General features: G+C 41.7%; 1 protein-coding gene across 5 annotated transcripts in view; it reads left to right on the top strand.

Moving 5' to 3' along the window:
• nr3c2 (nuclear receptor subfamily 3, group C, member 2) overlaps positions 1-24,208 on the top strand; it is a 326,244-nt gene that overhangs the window by 193,038 nt on the left and 108,998 nt on the right. For all 5 annotated transcript variants that reach the window (XM_043699476.1, XM_043699486.1, XM_043699456.1 and 2 more), the window contains exon 3: positions 17,579-17,727. In XM_043699476.1, coding sequence (XP_043555411.1) covers positions 17,579-17,727 — 149 coding nt within the window. The remainder of the gene's footprint in view (positions 1-17,578; positions 17,728-24,208) is intronic.

Below are 24,208 nucleotides of genomic sequence, written 5' to 3'. Positions count from 1 at the left end.
CTTCTCCTTCTCCTTCTCCTTCTCCTTCTCCTTCTCCTTCTCCTTCTCCTTCTCCTTCTCCTTCTCCTTCTCCTTCTCCTTCTCCTTCTCCTTCTCCTTCTCCTTCTCCTTCTCCTTCTCCTTCTCCTTCTCCTTCTCCTTCTCCTTCTCCTTCTCCTTCTCCTTCTCCTTCTCCTTCTCCTTCTCCTTCTCCTTCTCCTTCTCCTTCTCCTTCTCCTTCTCCTTCTCCTTCTCCTTCTCCTTCTCCTTCTCCTTCTCCTTCTCCTTCTCCTTCTCCTTCTCCTTCTCCTTCTCCTTCTCCTTCTCCTTCTCCTTCTCCTTCTCCTTCTCCTTCTCCTTCTCCCTCCTCTTCTCCTTCTCCTTCTCCTTCTCCTTCTCCTTCTCCTTCTCCTCCTCTCCTCTTCTTCTCCTTCTCCTTCCCTCCTCTCCTCTTCTTCTCCTTCTCCTTCTCTCCTCTCCTCTTCTCTCTGTCTGGATGACTGTAGGATGTGTATACTTCGTAATTACAGAGCTGATGGGCAGAATGGTCATATATTTTGAGAGGGAATTGAAGTTTTGAACTTTTTCCATTTTGCTGTTAGGTGAACTGTTCTGAAGCATGGTACTCTACCCATAGCAATGCCGTGATGGCGCTGAATCCTTCAGTGTCAGTGCAGACTTGAAACATTGACTCCTGTGTAGATACATTAATTTGAATATCTCAAAAATAATTTCAAATGAAATGTGATAGTTACTTCAGAAAGGAATAATAAAATTATGGCAAGTAAGTTTGAGTCATTCACATATTTTAATGTTTTTCCATCTGAGAAATTACTACTTACAGCTTGCTAACGAAAACCAGACCTAAACTTGAAGAAATGGTGAAACACCATTGAAAAGGGCAGTAAGGTTATTGAGAAGGTACATTTGAACCCCTTTGAAGATAAGAGGGATGGAAGAGAAAGAGGCACTATTGAATGGGGAAGTGATAATAGGAAACATTTTATGGGGAGATGGGTGAAGAAAGTTAATGAAAGAGAAAGCTTTTTTACATGTTTTTTATTCTCTTACAGCTACTAGATTTGCCAGTTGGAAAGAGGGGTGCGGTACCATGGCATAGGAAATTGAGAGTGGGATTGACAAAACTGATGTGAGAGTCATGGGTTGCAGTGGAGACTTTAGTTGATGTACAAGCTCTTATTCTGTGATCAAGTTTTTTTTTTAAACAGTGTGAGATGATTAGGTGAATGCTACTTAATGAAGGTTTTATGAATTTCAATCTAGAAATCTAGGAAGGAACTCAAGCCTTTCCAGCTATAGTGCTGAAGTATGTGGTATGTGAAATGAGAGGAAAACTGTTTTGAAAATACCTTTATGGCAATAGTGCTGAGCTCCACCAGCACTAGTATCTGTTTGAATTAGTTGTTTATTTTCCAAATATAGATGCACTCAATATTCAAGGTCTATTTACATCACTGTTCGTATTAATGTAAACTATATGACAGATTAATCAAGTCAAAGTCTAGACTTTTCTAGTTTTGTTAATAAGAATAAAGACTAGACATTGTACATAAAATGGAACATTCAATATCTTCACAAATTTTTAACAACCTGTAACAGTTCTACTCTGATTTTAAAACACAACTACTGTAGCTAGCTTGGACATGATAAATGACTGTCATGTTAGGAGTCTGATTTTCATTTTACTCGCAAATCCTTGGACATTGATTGCATTATCTTCCATATGTTAATCACTGCAGAAAGCATCTAGAGAACAACTACTAAGTGGCTGAAAGGAATGTGGTTTGCTTTTTCATTAATTTCTGTGTAATTAGGTTTGTGGGTTTTTGGTGGGAGAGCTAAGTATGTGAATCTGATGATGGTCAGTGTACAAAAATGGAAAAATGACTCTTCCTCATTGGAAAGTTTTCACACTTACAGACTGTCTTCTAGATGGCAATTCTCTGGTTTTCTAGCAAATAATTATGCTAAATAGAGTGATTATGTATGATTAGTAGTCTACTTGCTCCTATTGACTGATCTGGTATTAAAAAAAATTCTAGGTTCAAATTGTATTGACTGATCCAGATTAAAATCTGTAAGAAATCATTTTACCCCGAAATATTGCCTCTTATTTTAAGAAGCATTTTTTAAAAATTCCAACTATAAACTTTTAAATACTGTTGGTTTACCAGATTTCTTCCTTTCCAATCATTTTTTGGGGGATGGCTGAGTTTGAGATTCAATCCAGGTAAGGATTGACAAAACAAAAAGAATGAAAAGCTAGTGCAAGTGATCAGGCACATTGACCATCTGTAACTAGTACAAGCACAAAGTATACCATCCACTCATTCTACAATTTATATGCAACTATGGGAATGCCAGGTTGAAAATCTCACAACACCAGGTTATAGCCCAATAGGTTTAATTGGAAGCACTAGCTTTCAGAGCGTCGTTCCTTGATCAGGTGGCAGCACTCCGAAAGCTAGTGCTTCCAATTAAACCTGTTGGACTATAACCTGGTGTTGCGTGATTTTTAACTTTGTACACCCCTGTCCAACACCGGCATCTCCAAATCATGGGAATACCAGTCAGTCTGTTTTCACAATAGATCCTGCAGTCATGCCTACTGGTTGCAAAACACCAAAGCTCAAATGTATTCCCTTTGGAAAGGACCTTCAGTTTAATGGCTTCTGGCTATCTGTTTGAAGAGGATGAGTGAGAAGATTTTTTTTTTAGTTATCCCCTGAAAGGTTTCATAGTTTTTTTTTAATATAGTGTATTGCTGGACTTTAAGAAAAATAGAGACCTCTCTGAAGAATTTTTATGACTAATCTTTCAGATATGAGATGCTTTCTGCCATAAGCAATGTTCACAAGGTTTGGATGGTAATAATATGTTGCATAGTATTTTAATATTGTCGAGGAAAAGTGGGAAGCTTGGGCAGAATCTTATCGGGCTCATAGGGATATCAGGCATGGCTAGATAAATGATAGAATCTGGAAAGATATTGACAAGGGACATCTTCATATCAAGTTCATCTCAACGTATCGTGTATGTCTTTCCAAAGCGGCGTGGTGAAATTCTTGCTGGACAGCTGCAGGTTCCTGACTATTGATCCTTAATGTTTGTAAAGCACCTCGTTAGCATTCCAACTCACCATGGATTGCGACCTCATCAAACTTGTCATTGCAAACTAGCCATAAGGAAATCTCTTCATAAAAACCAGAGTAGGTAACACCTGCATGTTGGACAATAGGCTCCATATTTTGGGCACATTCCATGAGCACTAGCCACAAGCACTCCATGTTTGTGGACGTTCACATCCGACATGTTCCATGGCATATTACAGGATGCTTCAGTATTTCCATGTTGCACCTTGAGCTGAGCTGACAACAATAATTTCAAGGATGCTGCAAGGACACTGTGCTCATGGACATATGCCCAGCTCATGGACTGGAGCAGGCTGCATCTCTGGGTTCTTTTCTCGCTTTCATAGTGGTCACTCAGCTCTGAGCCTTCTCTTAACGTGCCTTTTAGTGCAAACACAAAAATGCAAAGACAGAATTGTCAGGTGGCCTCATCAAGTCAAGTGAGATTGCCTTCCCTCAGGGCATCTCCAGCACAGTGAGATGAGGGGTGGCTTCATTACCAGTCCAAGTCTTGCACGAGGCAGTCAGATCTGCATCCTATGGCTATAAGGAATGAGGAGCTAAATGAAAGGCAGCACATCTCCACCCATCTTGACTCTTGCTCATTATTGAGAGAGTTTTATTTTGTATTGCTCCTCGGAAGTGAGAAGATAAATGCGGGTCGCACTTTTATTATTGGTGCAGCTGAGGGGAAGGGTTCCCAAGCAAATGAGTAGACAGCACAAGGTTAGTGGTGTCAGAGGATGTGGATGAGTGGGCAAACTGTTGCATACATTAATGAGAGTGTTAAAGCATGAGTCTTAGAAGGAGAGATAGAGTGAGTATGAGGTATTGGTGGCACTTATGTTGATGGATTGGAGAAGGACATTGACCTTGCTTCTATGGTGCTAGGCATTCCTCCAGATGGCTGAAACTTCTTCAACTCAGGTGATAATCCCAGAGCAGGATGGCTAGTGTTGTGGCCTCCAGTATTGGTTCTGGGAGACTAGGAAGCCCCGCTTATGTACCAACATATCTGGCAGTACCACAAAGATCGTGCCTGCAAAGTGAGGTGCCAATTTCCCCTGGTCTGCCACATCCAGGGCAAATGTCAGGAACCATGCAGTGTAGCTGCAAACTAAGAGTGCTTGTCCAGTTGCACATTGGCCTTTTAAATATGGCACCAGGGCCAGCAATGCTGTTCAATTTCAGGATCACCAGTAAGTGGTGAGTTGCTCCAGGAACAATGTATAGTAAGATGAGGCTGAAATTGACATGATTCTCATCATGAGGGCTGAACCAGCAATTAATGCAATGGGTTTAGTAAGTGATGGTGATAAAACATGCCAGAATCATTATACCAAACCCAATGCGATTTGCGATGAGCCAAAAAATGTAAGATTAGGCCACTTATGTGCCACCTATGTAAAGAAGCCTGAACACACACACTAGCCAGTTTCAAAACAGTTTCTACCCTACTGTTGTTAGAATCCTGAATGGACTCACAAACACTTAGCATTCGCCTGCATCTGTGTTTTGGTTTTTGCAGCTGTTTACCTATTATTTACTTATCTATGCTATTTAACACTCTGATTGGCCTGTATTGCTCCCAAGACAAAGCTTTTCACTGTGCCTCTGTACACATGACAATAAATTCAATTCAATTCATTCAATCATTCATTCAACCTTCTGCACTGTAAGTCTTCTTTAAAAATTGTAATTCTTCCCCATCTCTATGGAAGATTTCCATGTCAGACAAAATAGAAAAATGCCATCTATGCTTTTAATGTGTACCAGATAAAAGCAGTTTGAGTCATTTCTTTCTTTGTTGCTTTATTTGAGTTTTGTTGCACATTTATTTTAGAGACACCTATATATCCCACAGATTATTTAAATGACAAATTATCCATTTGGTTTGCGTTAGAGTATGGAGGAAGCTGAAGCAGTAGATAATGAGGTTGCAATATATTACGTCTGTTGTTGGTAAGGTATTAATCTACAGACATACAGATCACTAATATGATCATCATCCAAAGCTTCTATGGAAGTTGAGAAATGTATTTCACAATCAAGCAATCTTCTTCTCTTTGATATAGATGAGGACAAATATGACTATAGCCTCTTGGTTCCTTTTCTCTGAATAACATTTGGGAGTGATTAACCTTTGACTGGAGTACAGTAGTTCTTTGTGATTACAGCAGCTCCTGCATCATGTTCTGCCACCCAAGCAGTTACAGCACTGGGTGTTTTCCAGTCAGTTTTGGATGGCCTATTTAATAGTACACATTAACAAGACCGCACCTATTTGCAGTATTTTTCCAAAAGTCTTCATGCTTTATGTACGTATTCCAATATATTTTTGTGCGTTGGTTCAAAGGATATAATGTTGGTATGGTGTATATAAATGATTTGATTAAATAAGTGAAAAAAAATTGATTGAGTTTTCACAATTTATTTTTCTCTACTGTATGTTTTAGTGAGAGAGACTGAAAGGAAGCAGACTCACTCACCCTTTATAAATTCATCATTGGACCACCATTGTACAGTAGTATAATAAAAGAATTGCAATATTTCTCCACATTTCAAAATACATTTTGGGCATTGTTTCATTTATTTGATAGTTTTAAAAAATTGCTCAATGTAACCTCATAAAAGCCAAGTGTTTAATAGAAAACCAGAAAGCTAAAGAGGTGTATCAAAATTAGGAAGATTAAGAGCAGGCTATGGATTCAGGTTTCTGTTTCTTGGTGAGATTCTGGACTGCCTGAAAGCATCAGAATCAATCTTATGATGCATTCAGCTTATCTTTGCAAGAGAAAATGTGCATCAAACCGCCCCCACCCCCACTCCAGCCTATTACCCTCACCTTAACCTCCTTCCACCTATCGCATTTCCAACGCCCCTCCCCCAAGTCCCTCCTCCCTACCTTTTATCTTAGCCTGCTTGGCACACTTCTTGGATGCTGCCTGACCTGCTGCGCTTTTCCAGCAACACATTTTCAGCTCTGATCTCCAGCATCTGCAGTCCTCACTTTCTCCATCAAAAGTATTGGGGCAATGTGATAAGTTTGGTGGTGGGAGGGCATTTATTCAGGCATGAAGGTAACTGGTGGGAAGGGAATTTTGTTGTCACCTTTCCACCTCCACCTTGTTTACATCTACTGCAGGAAAGCCCGTGGACCCTTTTGGAATTGAGCTACGAAAGATTTCTCCATTTCAAAGGCAGTCAGTGGTTGTAAGAAGTCAACAGCTGCACTTGCAGCTTCTAGCCTTTCCCACACCCCTCCCCACAGCCCTCACCCTGCGATTTTCCTCCCCTCTGTCCACTCACCTGTTCCTGAGGCTCAGCCCAAATGTGTATAATAATGACAGTAGGCCCAGTCGGCCTGTTGGCACTGCCATTCAGTGAAGAGTTTCCAATCTCAGATTGGCCAACATCTCTTGATTGGTGGGACCTCCTGCCCAGTTTTACTGGCACTTAACTGGCCAACAGTGGGCCTTCCCAAAAGAAGGATACATGAGGCTCTCCCAGCTCTCTGGCAAGCAGACCCCTGTCATTAAATACTGCCCCTTTTGTCTTTTAATTGGAACAGCAGACAAATGAGAGGGATTTGTCATCCTTCCTTTCTCAGTGGAGATATTCGTGATGAAAGTTCTCCCAAATGGCGCAAGCCTCAATTTTGATGTGTCAAGTATCCTATGCAATCAATGTGATGAATATCAGATGGTTTCCTTTAACGTGAAACAATTTTAAAAAAATAATCCTTCTCACTCTGTTTTAAAACTGAGTGTTGGCAAACTTTGGCAAGATACCATTGCCATTGGTCATGGTGCCAGTGTTGAATATTCCTGAATTTGGGTCTGGAAAGCAGTCACCTTGGCATTTATATTCATTTGCACTGTTGGTTATTTAGAAAGTGAGGCAAAACATGCACTGTCTGGTAAAGACTACAGTTGTTTAAATTACACATATTTTACTTGCTTAGTAGTTCCCGTGCACATCAGTGGTTCTGGAGAAAACATAATTGGAAACACACTAAAAAGTTATTTAAAGCAAACTTTTGGACACCATAATTTATTTTTGTGAGCTTCAGTGTTTTCATTAACACAGACAGAGTTTCATAGTTATAAACTGGATGTTTACTGTCAATCTTATTCCAAAGGAAGCTGGAATGTTTTTATTTATTTTGTTGTAATGCCGGACTATTTCAGGAATAGGCCATTGAACACTTACACAAGACCTACAGTTTGTCAGCAACCATTTGTAGGACACTGTCAGCTGGTAGAAGGTCTTAACAAAGTACGTTCCTAAGCAAAGGGCTATGCTATAAAATACTTTTTTACAAGGTGCTATCATTATTGTACTAGATTCATGTGTTGGTAATGTTAATTGTAACTTTAAATCTCGGCTTGGAAGTACTTGCTAACTTCAACAGATTACACTCTGAATTTAGATAAAGTTCCAGTGCTCACTGTTATAATGGCCATTAAACTGTAATATCAAGCCCTGAAATGAAAAGTCTGTGATGAATGCTCAGGCTGTTATTATGGCTGACCACTGAGAGAAGTTTTCAGAACTGACAATTTCATGAGCTGAATCTTTTGGAGAAGTCCTCAGTGTGTGCAGTGAAATTTTCATTACCTTCAATTTTAGAAATGCTCTGTGTTTCACTATTTTTTTTATTTTAGAACAGTGGAACAGGAGTAGACCATTCAACCTCTTGAGGCTGTTCTACCATTCCATGAGAACATGGCTGATCTGTGGCCTAATTCCACATACCTGCCCAATCCCCATATGGTTTTAATACCTTTGCTGAACAAAAATATTATCTATGTCAGATTTAAAATTTATAGCTGATCTAGCATCTATTTCCATTTGTGAATAAAGTTCCAAACATTTACCATCTTTTGTGTGTAGAAGTGCTTCCTAACATCTCTCCTGACTTGTCTGGCCCTATATTCTCAGACTGTGCCCCCAGTTCTAGAATCCTCATCAGTGGAAATAGTTTCTCTTTATTTACTCTGTCTTTTCCTGTTGATACCTTGAAGGCTTCCATCAGCTCACCTCTTAACCTTCTACTATCTAGAGAAAATAGACATAATTTGGATAACCACTCCTCATAACTTAACTCCTGAAATTCAGGTGTCATTCTTGTAAATCTACAGGGACTCTTTCCTACTCCAAATAGGGTCTAACCAAGGTTTTGTACAACTGTAGTATAACTTTTGCATCCTTGCACTTCAGTCTTCTAGATTTAAGACCCACATTACATAGGTTTTCTTGATTATTTTCTGTGCTTGTTCATGATATTTTAAAGACCTATGTGTCTGAACTCCAAAGTATCTTTGAACTCCCATTGTTTATAACCTCATACCGCCTAGAAAGTATCCTGATCTCTCCTCCTTCAGTCCAAAATGGATAACAGCTCGCTTACATTGAACATTGTATACCACAATTTTGCCAATTCACTTTGTCTATCAATATCACTTTATGATGTTATTCTAGCATCTGCTTTGCTACAATGCTACCTAACTTTGTATATAATCTTTGTCATCTGACTTGGTACAAATGTAGATCTATGACTTTCTAAGCCATTATCCAAGTCATTAATAAATAATGTGAATAATTGAGGCTGTAAAACAGATCCTGTGGGAAACCATAAGCCACCTCCTGCCAATTTGAATACCCTACATATTATCCCTACTGTCTGTCAACTGCCACTCAACCAATTTCCCAGCTAATTCAGTAATTTGCATTCAGTTCTGTAGACTTCTACCTCAGTTAATAGTCTCTTATGTGGGACTTATCAAATGCCTTCTGGAAGTCCATATAAATAACATCCATAGATATTCCCCTGTACACTGTCTTAGTCACCTCTTCAAAAATATCCAATCAGTTTCGTCAGGCATGGTCTACCTGTCATGCTGGCTCTCCGTAACTGAAACATTTCAAGGTGTTCAATTTTCCAATCTAGTGGGATGATTCCTGTGTCTTGGGAACTCAGAAAGATTAAAGTTAGGGCACCTATAATGTGCTCCTTTACTACTTTTTAGCACCCTCAGATGGAAACCGTCTGATCCTGGGATTTGACAGTCTTTAATTCCATTTCCTCATGACCCATGGTTTAGACTTCAGTTCTGTCTAACATATACTGAGACTGCTCTTCTAATACAAGTAGAAATCCTTCAGTGTGGAAACAGGTCTTTCGGCCCAACAAATCCACACCGACCCTTTGAAGAGTGTTCCACCAAGACCCATTCCCCTATCCTATATTTCTACATTTACCCCTGAACACTATGGACAATTTAGCGTGGCTAATTCATCTAACCTGCACATCTCTGGATTGTCAGAGGAAACCCACGCAGACACTGGGAGAATGTGCAGATTCCATACAGACAGTTGTTCAAGGCTGGAATCGAACCCGGGTCCCTGGCGCTGAGAGGCAACAGTGCTAACCACTGAACCACCACCACCCAAACCATTTACTTACATTGATTTTATTTAGTCCCTGTTGTTGATCCACTATGCATTTCCTCTGGACTTAAGGCAACTTATCCTTTTTTATTGTAACTACTGAGGCAAAATAATTATTCAGCATGTCTGCCAATTTTTCCATAGTCGTTGATAATATCCCACTTTCAGTCTTTAGTGGGCCAACATTACTCCTGACCACCCGCTTTCCCTACATATAACTATAAAATTTCTTCTTATTGATTTTTAAAACCCTGGCAAATTTCTTCTCATAATCCGACAAATAGCCACATCCTTAATGATGGAAGAGCCCAACCAAGCAATTCAAAATATAAGGCTAAGGCCTCCTCTAGTGGTCCCCAGCATCACAGATATCAGTCTTTAGCCAATTCAATTCACTCTATGTAATGCCAAGAAGTCGTTGGAGACATTGCATACTGCAAAGGCCTTGCGCCCCGACAAAGATTCCAGAAATAGTGAAGACTTGTGGTCCAGGACTTGCTGTTTCCCTAACCAAGCTATTTCAGTGCAGTTGCAACACTGGCATCTACCTGACAATGTGGAAAATTGCCCAGGTATATTCTGTACACAAAAAGCCAGAAATATCCAACACGGCCAATTACTGCCCAATCAGTTTACACTCAATCATCAGTAAAATGATGGAAGGTTTCATCGACAGTGCTAACAAGCTGCAACAGCTCAGCAATAATCTATTCAGTGAAGTCCAGTTTGTCTTCTGCCAGGGCCACTCGGCTCCTGATCTCATTACGGCCTTGATTCAAACATGGACAACAGAACTGAATTCCAGAGTTGAAATGAGAGTAACAGGCCTTGACATCAAGACCATATTCAACTGAGTGTGACATCAAGGAGACCTAGAAAAACTGGAATCAATGGGTTTCAGGCAACAAAGTCTCTACCTGGCACTTAGGTAGATGGTTGTGGTTGTTGGAAGTCACTTATCTCAACTCCAGAATATCTCTGAAGAGTTCCTCAGGGTATATTCCAGGCCCAACCATTTCCGACTGCTTTGTCAATGACCTTCCCTCCATCATATGGTCAGTGGGGGTGTTCACTGATGATTTCTCAGCATTCAGCACCATTTGTTACTCCTCAGGTACTGAAGCAGTCAGTGTTCAAATGCAAAAAAATCTGGACAATATCCAGACTTAACTGGCAAATAATATTCACAACACAAAAATGCCAGGTAATGACCATGTCCAATAATAGAGGTGAATAACTCACCTCCTGACTCCCCAAAGCTTGACCACCATCTACAAGGCAAAAGTCAAGAGTGTGATTAGTACTGTCTACTTTCCTGGATAAGGACACTTCCAGCAACACTCAAGAAGCTTGACATCATCCAGGACAAAACAGTTTGATTGGCACCACATCCTAGCACCAACCCTCCGTAGCAGCAGTGTGTACTATCTACAAGATTCACTGCAGAAGTTCATCAAAGATCTTAGGCAGTATCTTTCAAACCCATGACTACTTCTATGTAGAAAGACAAGGATTTTGGAAACATGGGAACACCATCACCTACAAGCTCCCCTCCGAGTCACTTCCCTTCCTCCATGAAAATATATTGGCATTCCTTCACTGCTACTGGTTCAAAATCCTGGAATTTCCTCCTAAGGGTGTTGTTTGTCAAACAATAGTATGTAGACTACAGCAGTTTGAGAAGGCAGCTCACCACCATCTTCTCAAGATTAGCAATAAATGCTGGCCAGCCAGTGAAGCCCATATCCTCTAAATGAAAAAAGCCTAGAAGCTAAGAACAGGAGTAGAACATTTGGCTTTACAAGCCTGCTCTACCGTTCAGTATAATCAAGACCGATCCTTACCTTAATCCTATATTCCTGCTTTCTCCTCATACACCTTGGTGCCTTTAAAATCTAAAACTTCATTGATCTTTTTCTTGTATATCTTCAATGACTTGGCCACCACAGCCTTCTGTAATAGAGAATTCCTCAGAGTCACCATCCTTTGAGTGAAAAACATTTTCCTCAATCAGTCCTAAATGATCTACTCTATACCCTGAGACTGGGATCCCTGGTTCTTGATGTCCCAGCAAAGGAAAACATCCTTTCTGCCCACTCACTCAACCTGTCTAAATCAAATGTAAGCCCCCTTACATCCACCATTTGTGTCATCAGCAAAACTGGAAATGTTGCATTTAGTTCCCTCATCCAGTTTATTTAATATTTTTTAAATAGCTGGGGCTCAAGCTCTGATCCTTGCAGTAACCCACTAATCATTGTCTAGCCCTTGGCAAAAGACCTATTTATTCACAATCAGTTTGCTGGACACCAACTAATTCTCAATCTTGATGAAGGGCATGTGCCCGAAACGTCGATCCTCCTGCCCCTTGATGCTGCCTGACCGGCTGTGTTTTTCCAGCACTGCACTTTTTGACTCAAGCATTTTCCCCACTGATGTTAGGCTAATTAATCTGTAATTTGCTCTTCTTAATCTTTCTCTCAGTTGCCTTGTCAGCCTTTAACCCCATTAATTTCTCCAGCACCATTTCCTCCAGTTCCACCCTCTCACTAGATCCTTGCTTCCCTAATGTTCCTGGGAAGTTATTTGCGCCTTCTTTAATGAACACAGAACCAATTCTTCTGTCATTTATTTGTTCCCTATTATAATTTCCACAGTTGCTGGCTATAACAGACTTACTGACCTTTTATCTTAACATATTGATAGAAGCTTTTATGGTCATTTTTAATGTTCCCTGCACTTTTACTGTCATACTCAATATGCCCCCTCTTGATCAAGCCTCTTGTGCAGCTTTGTTGAATTTGAAAATTATGCTAATCCTCAGCCTTGCTGCTTTTTCTGGCAATTTTGTTCATTCTAGTAATTGTAAGCAGTGATTGAGCCAACTTTCCTTTTTTGGTTTTTGCACCAAGGACATGAATGCAGTGTAAATAAAAACATTCAACAGTCTCATATGAGTGGTCAAGGACAGTGAAAGCTCTTCAGATGCACATGAAATGTATTAATAGCATCAAATACCACTGAATTCACCACAGTCACATCACTTACCTACCAACAATCTCCCTCGTCAGGTAGCTAGCTCCCCATGGCTCTTTATTTAAGAATAAGAAGCCACAAACCCTTAGGCAGCTGGAGCAAACTGAAGGAGGTCAAGAAAGTCTATATTTTCTAACTCTCTCAAAGAAGATGGTGCTGGCCATTACTGGGCTACCCATTTCTGAAATCATCAAAGTGAATGGTATTATTATACCTGATACTTCTTCGAAGATCCTAATTCCTCATTTCACACTTCATACTGATTGCAAACTGCTGACCATAGAAGTATGTATCCCTTACTTGCTGCACCCTGCAGTCTGCTCCTCTCATTTTATTCTTGTTCCTTTCTCCTTTCAATATTCAAGCACTGTTATCTGACCAGGGCAAAACACAGTACTGTTGAAAGTTCATCATCAACCAGTTTCACGTTTACAACCACCAGCTCAACACTAGACCAGATATTTGAATTAGTGCAGTGTCTGGATTGGCAGGCATGCGCACAGTTTAGCGTAATTGACCTCCACACTGTTTCATTGCCATGATTCTGACCCCAAGCCGTTTTTGGTGAAGTGGGTGCTCAGCATATTCAGCTGCCCACCATTTACTGGCAGGCAACCCATTCATGGCAATTGTTGATAATTGCACAGTCTTCTTTGTCAACTGGGATTTTTGGTTGACAGTACAGCCAGCCCATGTTGCCTGGTAGGTTCAAGATGGGAAGTGAGGTGTGGGAGAGTGATGGATCATGTGAGGAGCACCCACCTACCAATTGGGGCTGCCAGGTCACAGCAACGATCACTAACTATCTCCTGAAGGTGTGTTTCTCTATGATTGTGGCCTGTCTGCTGAAGTCATTTTATGTTGAAACATGTCTGACCTCTTTTTCACAGGACAGCCTCCATGTTGAAGCACCATCTCTCTTTCTATCTCCAGTATGATTCTGCAGTTCCCACATCAGCAAGTGAGACTGTTGCTGTAGGGCCTCCGAAACGCAGGGCCATCTTATTTTCATGACTGGTTAACATGACTGAGATTTGAAAATTCCAGCTGATGCGTGACATGTAGAGGATAGCGTACAGGTGAATGATATATATGAACCAAGACATAGGAGAGGAGTCATCTGTAACTGGGGAAGGAAGAAATTATAGTGCAGATACCAGTTCACTTTTGAGCAAGGCCATACAAAAGTTCTGCTGTAGAGGATCAGATGAGCATTTCAATTGAGTGACCTGTAGCAAAATGCTGATTGCAATACAAAATGAAATATGTCATGCATTGGGAAAACTGTTGGAAAACCTGTGGTCAGTGTACAGAAACATGAAGAAATCCAGAATCAACTTGGCACAAGGTTTTGCATTGAGCTTCGAGCCCATTGTTTCCAACTTTGTGGTGGTAGCCAATTCAATCACTTATAACTCAACTGTGAAGTAGTGTAACATGGCCAATAGCTCAGCTTCGACTACAGCACAAACAGTAGCTACACAAAGGTTCCGAGTGATCTATTGGGATGTCGGACTGAAATCATACAAAGATATCTTGCTACAGTCATAGAGCCATAGAGATGTACAGCATAGAAACGGACCCTTTGGTACAACTCGTTCATGCCAATCAGGTATCCTTAATGAATCAAGTCCTATTTGCCAGCACTTGGCCCATATCCCTTTAAACCTTTCCTATTCATTTACCCATCCAGATGCCTTTTAAATATTATACCAGCCTCCACCACTTCCTCTGGCAGCTCATTCCATACGCACACCACGATTTGTGTGGAAAAAGTTGTCCCTTCGGTCCCTTTTGAATCTTTCCCCTCTCACCTTTTGCTTCAGACTGGTATTCAAAGGCATACAACCATCCTACAAGGTGGCTCCAAATGAAAATTAGGATTGTAGAAGTTGCACAAGTGGCTGCAGGAGATGGCAGATTTCAATATCTTATACATTCTTATATCTTGTACATTCCTTCTCATTGACTAATCCTTGATTACCATTGGTGTCCTGTTAAGAAACCTTCTTAACTTCTCTTTCTCCCTCTAATTCCCTCTTCGGCAGCTTAACATGCTCTATGTGACCTCTGTTATTTTCTTTCAAGCTATATTTGAAGCGAAATGTCTACGATTGTACCCAAATCTGGGACCACCTGCAGAAATCTTGAAGGCAGCAAAAGCTTTTTCAGCACCTGACACACTGCTCCCTTTTTCAAAATTCATAACTTTAAAAAATACAGCAAGCACAAAGGACTTGTGGTATTGAAACAACAGCCAGAAAAAACTAATAAGAAACTGATGTAAAAAGGTGATTATCCATCTAAATAGGCGTGGTGCGGGGTCCTTGTTGTTGAACACACACAGCTGTATGAGATCATAAAGGGTGTTTGCTACAATGCTGAGTTTTGAAATGACATCACTGGTGTCAAGGAAAAATGCGAAGATGATTGTTTCTGTTATTGGAATGTCATTCCTGATGAAGAGCTTATGCTCGAAACGTCTACTCACCTGCTCCTCAGATGCTGCCTGACTGGTTGTGCATTTCCAGCACCACACGTTTTGATTTTGTAAATATCTCCCATCTATTACTGTTGATAACAGTTGAGGAATTGGGATCATTTGCTCCCTGTTTTTCAAGTGAGTGTTGGATGTTGATTAACGTTATTATTTGTGCAGTCTGCACACTTGTGGAATTCAAAATAATTTATCATATGAATGAACGCATTTGCTGCCGACCCAATTCTGCACCTGCTCTGAGGAAGGGTCACTGGACCTGAAACATTCACTCTGATTTCTCTCCACAGACTCTGTCAGACCTGTTGAACTTTTACAGCAATTTTTGTTTCTTTTTACAATTGTACAGCTCTAAGGGTACTCATAGTGCTGAAAAGCAGGGAGCAATGATCCCAATTTGTCACTGTTATCGACAGTAATAGATGGGAGATACTTGCAAAGTCAAAATGTGTGATGCTGGAAAAGCACAGCCAGTCAGGCAGCATCTGAGGAGCAGGAGAGTAGACGTTTCAAGCTTATGCCTGAAACATCAATTCTCCGCTCCTCTGATGCTGCCTGACCTGCTGTGTTTTTCCAGCACCACGGTCTCAAATCATGAAACACACAGTAGTCTGAGGATCGACCAGACAGTGGAGTAACTATGGTGATTTAATGCCATTTTAGGTGAGCTGTTTTTGACAGGATTGTATGTCCTGAATAACACCACTAGGCATCAAAGTCTTGAGATAATGCTGAAGTGTGAGTTCGAAATGATTTGGGCTGCAATCATGATCTGCAGAAATGATGCCCTAGGATTCCAATAACAGAAACAATCTTCTTTGCACTTTTCCTAAGTTATGGCAAATTTCCCCTGAACCTGTGCCACATTTTTTTGTTTTCACACAATTAGTACTACTGAGGAGAGGCCCTCCTTAATGATTGTTAAAAGGTGAAGTAAATTGTGACAAAAGGTTATAACTGTGGCTGCATATGGAAGACCAGGTTAAGTACAATGTTAGTTAGGTGGCAAATCTTAGATTGTTTCAAAGTTATTTGCTGCAATGTGACTTTCAGGCATATAAATATTGTTTTATGTTTTAAAGCGAACTCTTATGAATTCATATTATGGGGTATGTAGGGCCAGCTGAACTGTTATATGGACTCCTTTAAAGGATGGGACTTCAGGCACTGCCCTCCCCAGCCCCTAAGTAGGGTGAAGGTGCAATGGTGTCCAGTGGAAGCGCAAATTCCTAAATTTTAATGTTAGGAATCACACTTTGGTCTCATTTGTATAATATATGATTATGTATGGATTCCATAGAATCCCCACAGTGTGGAAACAGGCCATTCAGCACACCGATCCTCGAAAGTAGATCCCACCCAGACTCATCCCCCTTCCCTTTCCTTGTAACCCTACATTTGCCATGGGTAACGCACGTAACCTGCACATTCCTGAAAACTGTGGACAACTTAGCATTGCCAATTTATGTAACTTGCATGTCTTTGGACTGTGGGAGGAAACCGGAGTACCTGGCGGAAACCAACGCAGACACAGGGAGAATGTGCAAAATCCTCAGAGACATTTGTCCAAGGGTGAAATTGAACCCAGGTCCTTGGTGCTGTGAGGCGGTAGTGCTAACCAGTAAGCCATTGTGCCATCCCAGTTCGGTTACATTTTATTTTAGTTTTTGTTGCCCTGATGTCGCCTCCTGATGTCTTCATTGGGAGGCCGGGGTCTGCATAACTCCATCCCTGCTCCATTTTGGTTGGCAGTGTCGGAAGACTGTTGGTCGCCTTGGAGCTGCGTCAGAGCAGGTGTGGGATTTATGCAGCACGATTGTCTCCAACTCCGAGGTGGCGGTCTCTGAAGCAATGGCACTGGTGGCAGCAAAGAAGCAGCATATTGCCAGGACCCTGGGGACACTGTGGGACGATGGTGTCTGGGGGAGCAGAGAGGGTGAAGTCTATGGAGAGGGAAAGGTGAACTGTTGAAGCTGTTTTAGAATTGTCAATTTAATACCAATGTACTCAGTATTTTATAATTTATACAACTTATTCAGTAATTTATTCAGTAATAAATGTTGCCGGTGTTGGACTTGGCTGGAAAAAGTTAAAAATCACACACCAGGTTATAGTCCAACAGGTTTATTTAGAAGCACTCTGAAAGCTAGTCAAGCTGGTACCTCCAAATAAACCTGTTGGTCCTGGTGTTGTGATTTTTTTACTTTATTCTATAATCTAAAATAATGCCAGAGCATGGCAACATTGCACTCTAGGTACATTTGACAATTTTAAATAAATCTAAATCTATTATCACTGAAACATGACAGATTGTAATGTGTGCTGATGGATACTCGATGTGCTCTGAAATGGCATTATTTGTTTTTGGACTAGTGTGAGCATATTCCACTTGTAGCAATTTGACTGTCAACAAAAGAAGCATAACGCATCTTTTTAAAAGTTGAAAATATCTGTTTTTCAGCTCCCCTATTAGACTGGATCGGAGCTGTTCATCAGTCACCTCAGCACCGTCGAAAGTCTGCTTGGTCTGTGCGGATGAGGCATCAGGATGCCATTATGGTGTCTTAACCTGTGGCAGTTGTAAGGTCTTCTTCAAAAGAGCTGTAGAAGGTAACTACCTCTTTGTTTCCATTGTTCTCAGTTAATCAAATCAGCTGCAACTCCAAGTTTGCCCTGCATGTCTAATTATTTACCAGTAACTTGCTGCTGAATAGTACCATACTGCACTTAATGTGCCATCAGACGAATAGCATCTAGCCAGCTATACAGCTGCTCCTTATAGGAAACATAAGGATTGGCTTTAAAAAAAAAGGCAATTTGGTTTTAATCTAGTTATATTTTTTCTGGTGAGGCCCTTCCTTGTGTTAAGAGAAAGCAATAAGAGCAAAGAAAATGCTCAGTAATTTGAACAATGTTTTGCAATGTTCTTCGAAGCCTACATCCAGATCACTTATTTGATTGTTTACTCTGAGACTATTGTGTTTTGCTCTGATTGATACTTTACTTTAGCGTCAGAAGTACCAAAAGATTTCCTGCACTCACTGTTCTAAATGTGTTTTGGTGTCATGGAGAGCAGCCAGTGCAGATGTTTGCAGTCCACTTGTGTCAAAGTCAATCAGTTGAAACAAGCTCTCTACTAGGAGACTTGAACCCGTACACAGGGCTTTTCTCACTGGTGTTCATCATACTGTTACGTTTTTGGAGTTAACATTTCTCTAAGCTCCTTTTGATGTAAATTTTAATATTAAAGGGGCCATAGAGATGTATAGCACAGAAACAGACCCTTTGGTCCAACTCATCCATGCCGACCAGATATCCGAAATAATTGGCCAGTAATTGGCCTATACCCCTCTAAACCCTTCCTGTTTATATACAGATCCAGATGCCTTTTAAATGTTGTAATTGTACCAGCCTCCACCACTTCCTCTGGCAGCTCACTCCATACATGCATCAGGATCTGCATAATAAAGTTGCCCCTTAGGTCCCTTCGAAATCTTGCCCTTCTCACCTTAATCCTATGCCCTCTAATTCTGAACTTCCCCACTAGGGGAAGAGACCTTGTCTATTTACCCTTTCCATGCCCCTCATGATTTTCTAAACCTCTATAAAGTCACCCCTCAGCCTCTGACCCTCCAGGGAAAACAGCCCCAGCCTATTCAGTCTCTCCAAAAGCTCAAATCCTCCAATCCTGGCAATATTCTTGTAAATCTTTTCCGAACCCGTTTAAGTTTTACAACATCCTTCCGATAGGAGGAAGGTCAGAACTGCATGCAGTATTCCAGTAGTGGCCTAACCAATTTCTTGTACACCCACAACATAACCTCCCAATGCACTGACCAATAAAAGCAAGTATATAAAATGCCTTCTTCACTATCCTATCTATCTGCAACTCCACTTTCAAGGAATTATGAACCTGCACTCCAAGATCTGTGTTCAGCAACGCTCCCCCGGACCTTACTATTGTATAAGTCCTGCTCTGATTTACCTTTCCAAAATGCAGCACCTAACATTCATCTAAATTAAACCTCATCTGCCAATCCTTGACCAATTGGCCCATCTAATCAAGATCCTGTTTCACTCTGAGGTAACCTTCTTCGCTGTCCACTACACCTCCAATGTTGGTGTCATCTGCAAACTTACTAATGATACCTCCTATGTTCACATCTAAATCATTTATATAAATGACAAAAACTAGTGGACTCAGCACCGACCCTTGTCGCACTCCAATGGTCACAGGCCTCCAGTCTGAAAAGCAACCCTCCACCACCACCCCTGTCTTCTACCTTCGAGCCAGTACTGTATCCAAATAGCTAGTTCTCCCTGTCTTCCATGTGAGCTAACCTTGCGAACCTTGGCGAACGTCTTACTGAAGTCCATATAGATCACACCCACCACTCTGCCCTCATCAATCCTCTTCACTGCTTCTTCAAAAAACTCAATCAAGGTCGTGAGATATGATTTCTCATGTACAAAGCCATGTTGACTATCCCTAATCAGTCCTTGCCTTTCCAAATAAATGTAAATCCTGCCCCTCAGGATCCCCTCCAGCAACTTGCCCACCACCAATGTCAGGCTCACTGGTCTATAGTTTCCTGTCTTTTCCTTACCATCTTTCTTAAATAGGTACCATGATAGCCAATCTCCAGTCTCCGGCACCTCACCTGTGACTATTGGTGATACAAATATCTAAGCAAGGGGCCAGAAATCACTATCCTAGCTTCCCACAAAGCTGTAGTGTATATCTGATCAGGTCCTGGGGATTTATCCATCTTTCCGCATTTTTAAGATGTCCAGCACTTTCTCCTCTGTAATTTGGACATTTTTTTTCAAGATGTCGCTATTTATTTCCCTACGTTTGATATCTTCCATATCCTTCTCCACAGTAAACACCGATGCAAAATACTCATTTAGTATCTCCCTCATCTCCTGTGGTTCCACACATAGGCTGCCTTGTTGATCTTTAATTGGTTCTATTCTCTCCCTAGTTAGCGTTTTGTCCTGTATTTGTAGAGCCTCTTTGGATTCTCTTTACCCTTATTTGTGAAAGCTATCTCATGTCTCCATTTTGTCCTCCTGATTTCCCTTTTAAGGATACTCCTACTGCCTTTATACTCTTGTGGGGATTCACTCAATCTCTGCTGTCTATACCTGACATATGTTTCCTCCTCATTCTTGACCAAAATTTCAATTTCTCTCATCATCCAGCATTCCCTACACCCAGCCCTGTCCTTCACCCACAGGAACATATTGTCTCTGGACTCCCATACTCTCATTTTTTAAGGTTTCCCATTTTCTAGCCATTTCTTTACCTGCGAACATCTGCTCCCAATCAACTTTTGAAAGTTCTTGCCTAATGCCATCAAGATTGGCCTTCCTTCAATTTAGAACTTTAACTTTTAGACCCCATCTGTCCTTTTCCATCACTATTTTAAAACTAATAGAATTATGGTCGCTGGCCCCAAAGTGCTCCCCCACTCCCCAGTCACCTGTCCTAACTTATTTCCCAAGAGTAGGTCAAGTTTTGCACCTTCTCTAGTAGCTACACCCATATACTGAATCAGAAAATTTTCTTGTACACACTTAACAAATTCCTCTCCATTCAAGTCCTTAACACAATAGCAGTCCCAGTCTGTGTTTGGAAAGTTAAAATCCACCCTATTGTTCTTACAAACAACTGAGATCTCCTTACAAATTTGTTTCTCAATTTCCCGCTGACTATTGCGGGCTCCATAATACACTCGTAATAAGGTGATCATCCCTTATTTCTCAGTTCCACCCAAATAACTTCCCTGGTTGTATTCCCAGGAATATCCTCCTTAAGTACGGCTGTAATGTTATTCCTAATCAAAAATGCCACTCGCACTTTTCTCTTGCCCCCTTTCTACCTTTCCCATAGAATCTATATCCTGGAACATTAGGCTGCCAGTCCTGTCCATCCCTGAGACATGTCTCTGTAATTGTTATGATATCCTAGTCCCACGTTCCCAACCATGTCCTGAGTTGATCTGCCTTACCTGTTAAGCAAACTTAAAAATCACACAACACCAGGTTATAGTCCAACAGGTTTATTTGGAAGCACTAGCTTTCGGAGCGCTGATCCTTCATCAGGTGGTTGTAGGGATTAAGATCATGCTCACAGAATTTATACCATAGAGTCATAGAGATGTACAGCACAGAAACAGACTCTTCTGTCCAACTCATCCATTCCAACCAGATATCCCAACCTAACCTAGTCCCACCTGCCAGCAACCGACCCACATCTTTCCAAACCCTTCCTAGTCATATACCCATCAAGATGCCTTTTAAATGTTGCAGTTCTACCAGCCTCCACCACTTCCTCTGGCAGCTCATTCCATACACGTACCACCCTCTGCGTGAAAAAATTCCCCCTTCGGTCTCTTTAAAATCTTGCCCCCCCCCTTCACCATAAACCTATACCCGCTAGCTCTGGACTACCCCACCCCAGGGAAAAGACTGTGTCTATTTATCCTGTCCATGCCCTTCATGGTTTTATAAATCTCTATTAGGTCACCCCTCGGCCTCCAATGTTCCAGAGAAAACAGCCCCAGTCTACTCAACCTCTCCCTATAGTCCAAATTCTTCAACCCTGGCAAGATCCTTGTAAATCTTTTCTGAACCATGGAGATGTGATACAGTAAACAAATTTAGATTAAAACTTTCATCTTTGTAATGGGATATGCTGGTTTCTGTTCTTTGATATGTAAATTCAAGAACTACTTTGATATTATATTCTCAAGATTGCTCAGCTTTTTAAACAATAGGTGTGAAGTCTGTCTGTGTCCCAATGCTATGTCAGACTGACAAACCCTCTGCATAGTTTTACAGAGTTTTACATGGATTCATGCAATTTTTGAGCAAAATACAATGTAATTTTGCAAAATCAAATTCACCCTATAAACTTAAATGTGTGTGCATGTAGGAGTGACAGATTGAGTGTGCATTTGAGTGAGAGTGCACATGATAGAGAGTGTGTATATATGTTTGTGTGTATGCTTGGTTAAGTGTGTGTGCAAGAGTGTGATGGGGTATGTGTGAGTGTGCGTGTGTGGTGTGGTGTCGGTGCACATGACAGTGTGCGTATATGTATGTGTGTCTAAGCTGGGTTACATCCAAGCACCTCACCAACTTCCTTGTGCCTCCATTTTCACCTTTAAACAACTACCAAACCTTAAACAAATCATGATTCATAGCAAACTGCCCACCCTTCACGACAACAACACCGTATAACCCTGCCACAGCAGCCACTGGTAAAACCATTACACGTGTGGACACCACCCACCATGTACGCAGCGAGTAGTCATGTGACTTGGCCAACATGGTCTATCTCATAAGCTGCAAGCAAGGATGCCCTGAGGCAGGGTTTATTGGCAAGACTGAGCAGACGTTACGACAACGGATGAATGAGCAACAAGCAACAAACGGGTGTTCGCACCAAGTCAGCTTCTGCAGTCCGGGACATTCAGCCTCGAACCTTTGGGTGCCTATCCTTCAAGGCAGACTTCAGGACAAGCAACAATGCAAAGTGGCCGAGCAGAGGCTGACAGCCAAGTTCGGTACCCATGGGGATGGCCTCTACTGGGACCTTGGGTTCATGTCACGCTCGAGGTGACCCCACTGCAACGAACACACCGCACCCACCGCACCCACCGCACCCTCACGCGCACTCACGCACCCTCACGCGCACTCACGCACCCACACGCACCCACTGCACCCTCTGCACTCACGCACCCTCTGCACTCACGCACCCACTGCACTCACGCACCCTCTCACACATACCCCATCACACTCACGTACACACTTTACCAAGCCTACACACGTACATACATACACATTCTTTATCATGTGCACTCACACCCACATGCACCCTCAATCTTTCGCTCCTACATGTGGATGCATATAAGCTTATGGGGTGAATTTGTTTTTGCAGAATTATATTTTATTTTGCTCAAAAACTGCACGAATCCATGTAAAACTGTAAAAACTATGCAGAGAGTTTGTCGGTCTGACATAGCATTCGGATAAAGACAGATTTCAACATCCATTGCTTAAAAAGCTGAACTATCTTGAGAATGTAATTTTAACGAATTTCTGGGATTTGTATGTCAAAGAACAGAAACTATCATATCCCACTCTAAATGGTGAAAATTTTAACCTACGATTGTTTACTGTATCACATCTCCATGACACTGGACTCCTTTGGCTATAAATTCTGTGAGCAAGATCTTAACCTCCACAACCACCTGATGAAGGAGCAGCACTCCGAAAGCTTTTTTTTATTTCAAAAATATACTTTATGCATAAAATATTTTGATGATCTGTACAATTGATCATGCCATACATCCTTAAATATTCCATTTCTTGGTATACAGAGACAGCGTAATCATTCATATATATAGGTCTGTACGATTACATATTTAGCAAGGGAGGGGGAGTCAGCGGCGCCCCCTTACTGCGTCGGACCCATGTGCTTAGGCAGGCAGATGTTACACGGTGGTCTTTCCCCACCGCGCCTTGGCGGCAGCAGCCCCAAGCTTCAGCGCGTCCCTCAACAAGTAGTCCTGGACCTTGGAATGTGCCAGTCTGCAACACTCAGTCAGGGTCAACTCCTTCAGCTGGAAGATCAACAGGTTTCGGACCACCCAGAGAGCGTCCTTCACCGAGTTGATGATCCTCCAGGGACAGTTGATGTTGGTCTTGGTGTACGTCCTGGGGAACAGACCGTAGAGTCACGGCGCTGCTCCAGACGAACCTTGACAAACACCACTGCATTTCTCTCCAGACCTCTTCTGCATAGGCACATTCCAGAAGGAGGTGTGTGACAGTCTTGTCCCCCCCCCCCCCCCCCGCAGCCGCTTCGAGGGCAGCATGCGGTGTGGCTGAGAGTCCGGGCGTGCATAACACATCTCACGGGCAGAGCCCAAATAACTGCGTGGGCCCCCTGTTCTTCTTAGGCAGGCAGATGTTACACGGTGGTAAAAACAATGACTGCAGATGCTAGAAACCAGATTCTGGATTAGTGGTGCTGGAAGAGCACAGCAGTTCAGGCAGCATCCAAGGAGCTTCGAAATCG

The sequence above is a fragment of the Chiloscyllium plagiosum genome, chromosome 1, assembly GCF_004010195.1.
Source record: "Chiloscyllium plagiosum isolate BGI_BamShark_2017 chromosome 1, ASM401019v2, whole genome shotgun sequence".
Classification (NCBI taxonomy): domain Eukaryota; kingdom Metazoa; phylum Chordata; class Chondrichthyes; order Orectolobiformes; family Hemiscylliidae; genus Chiloscyllium; species Chiloscyllium plagiosum.
The sequence above is the reverse complement of the archived record's forward strand: the minus strand, read 5'-3'. Positions and strand labels throughout refer to the sequence as shown.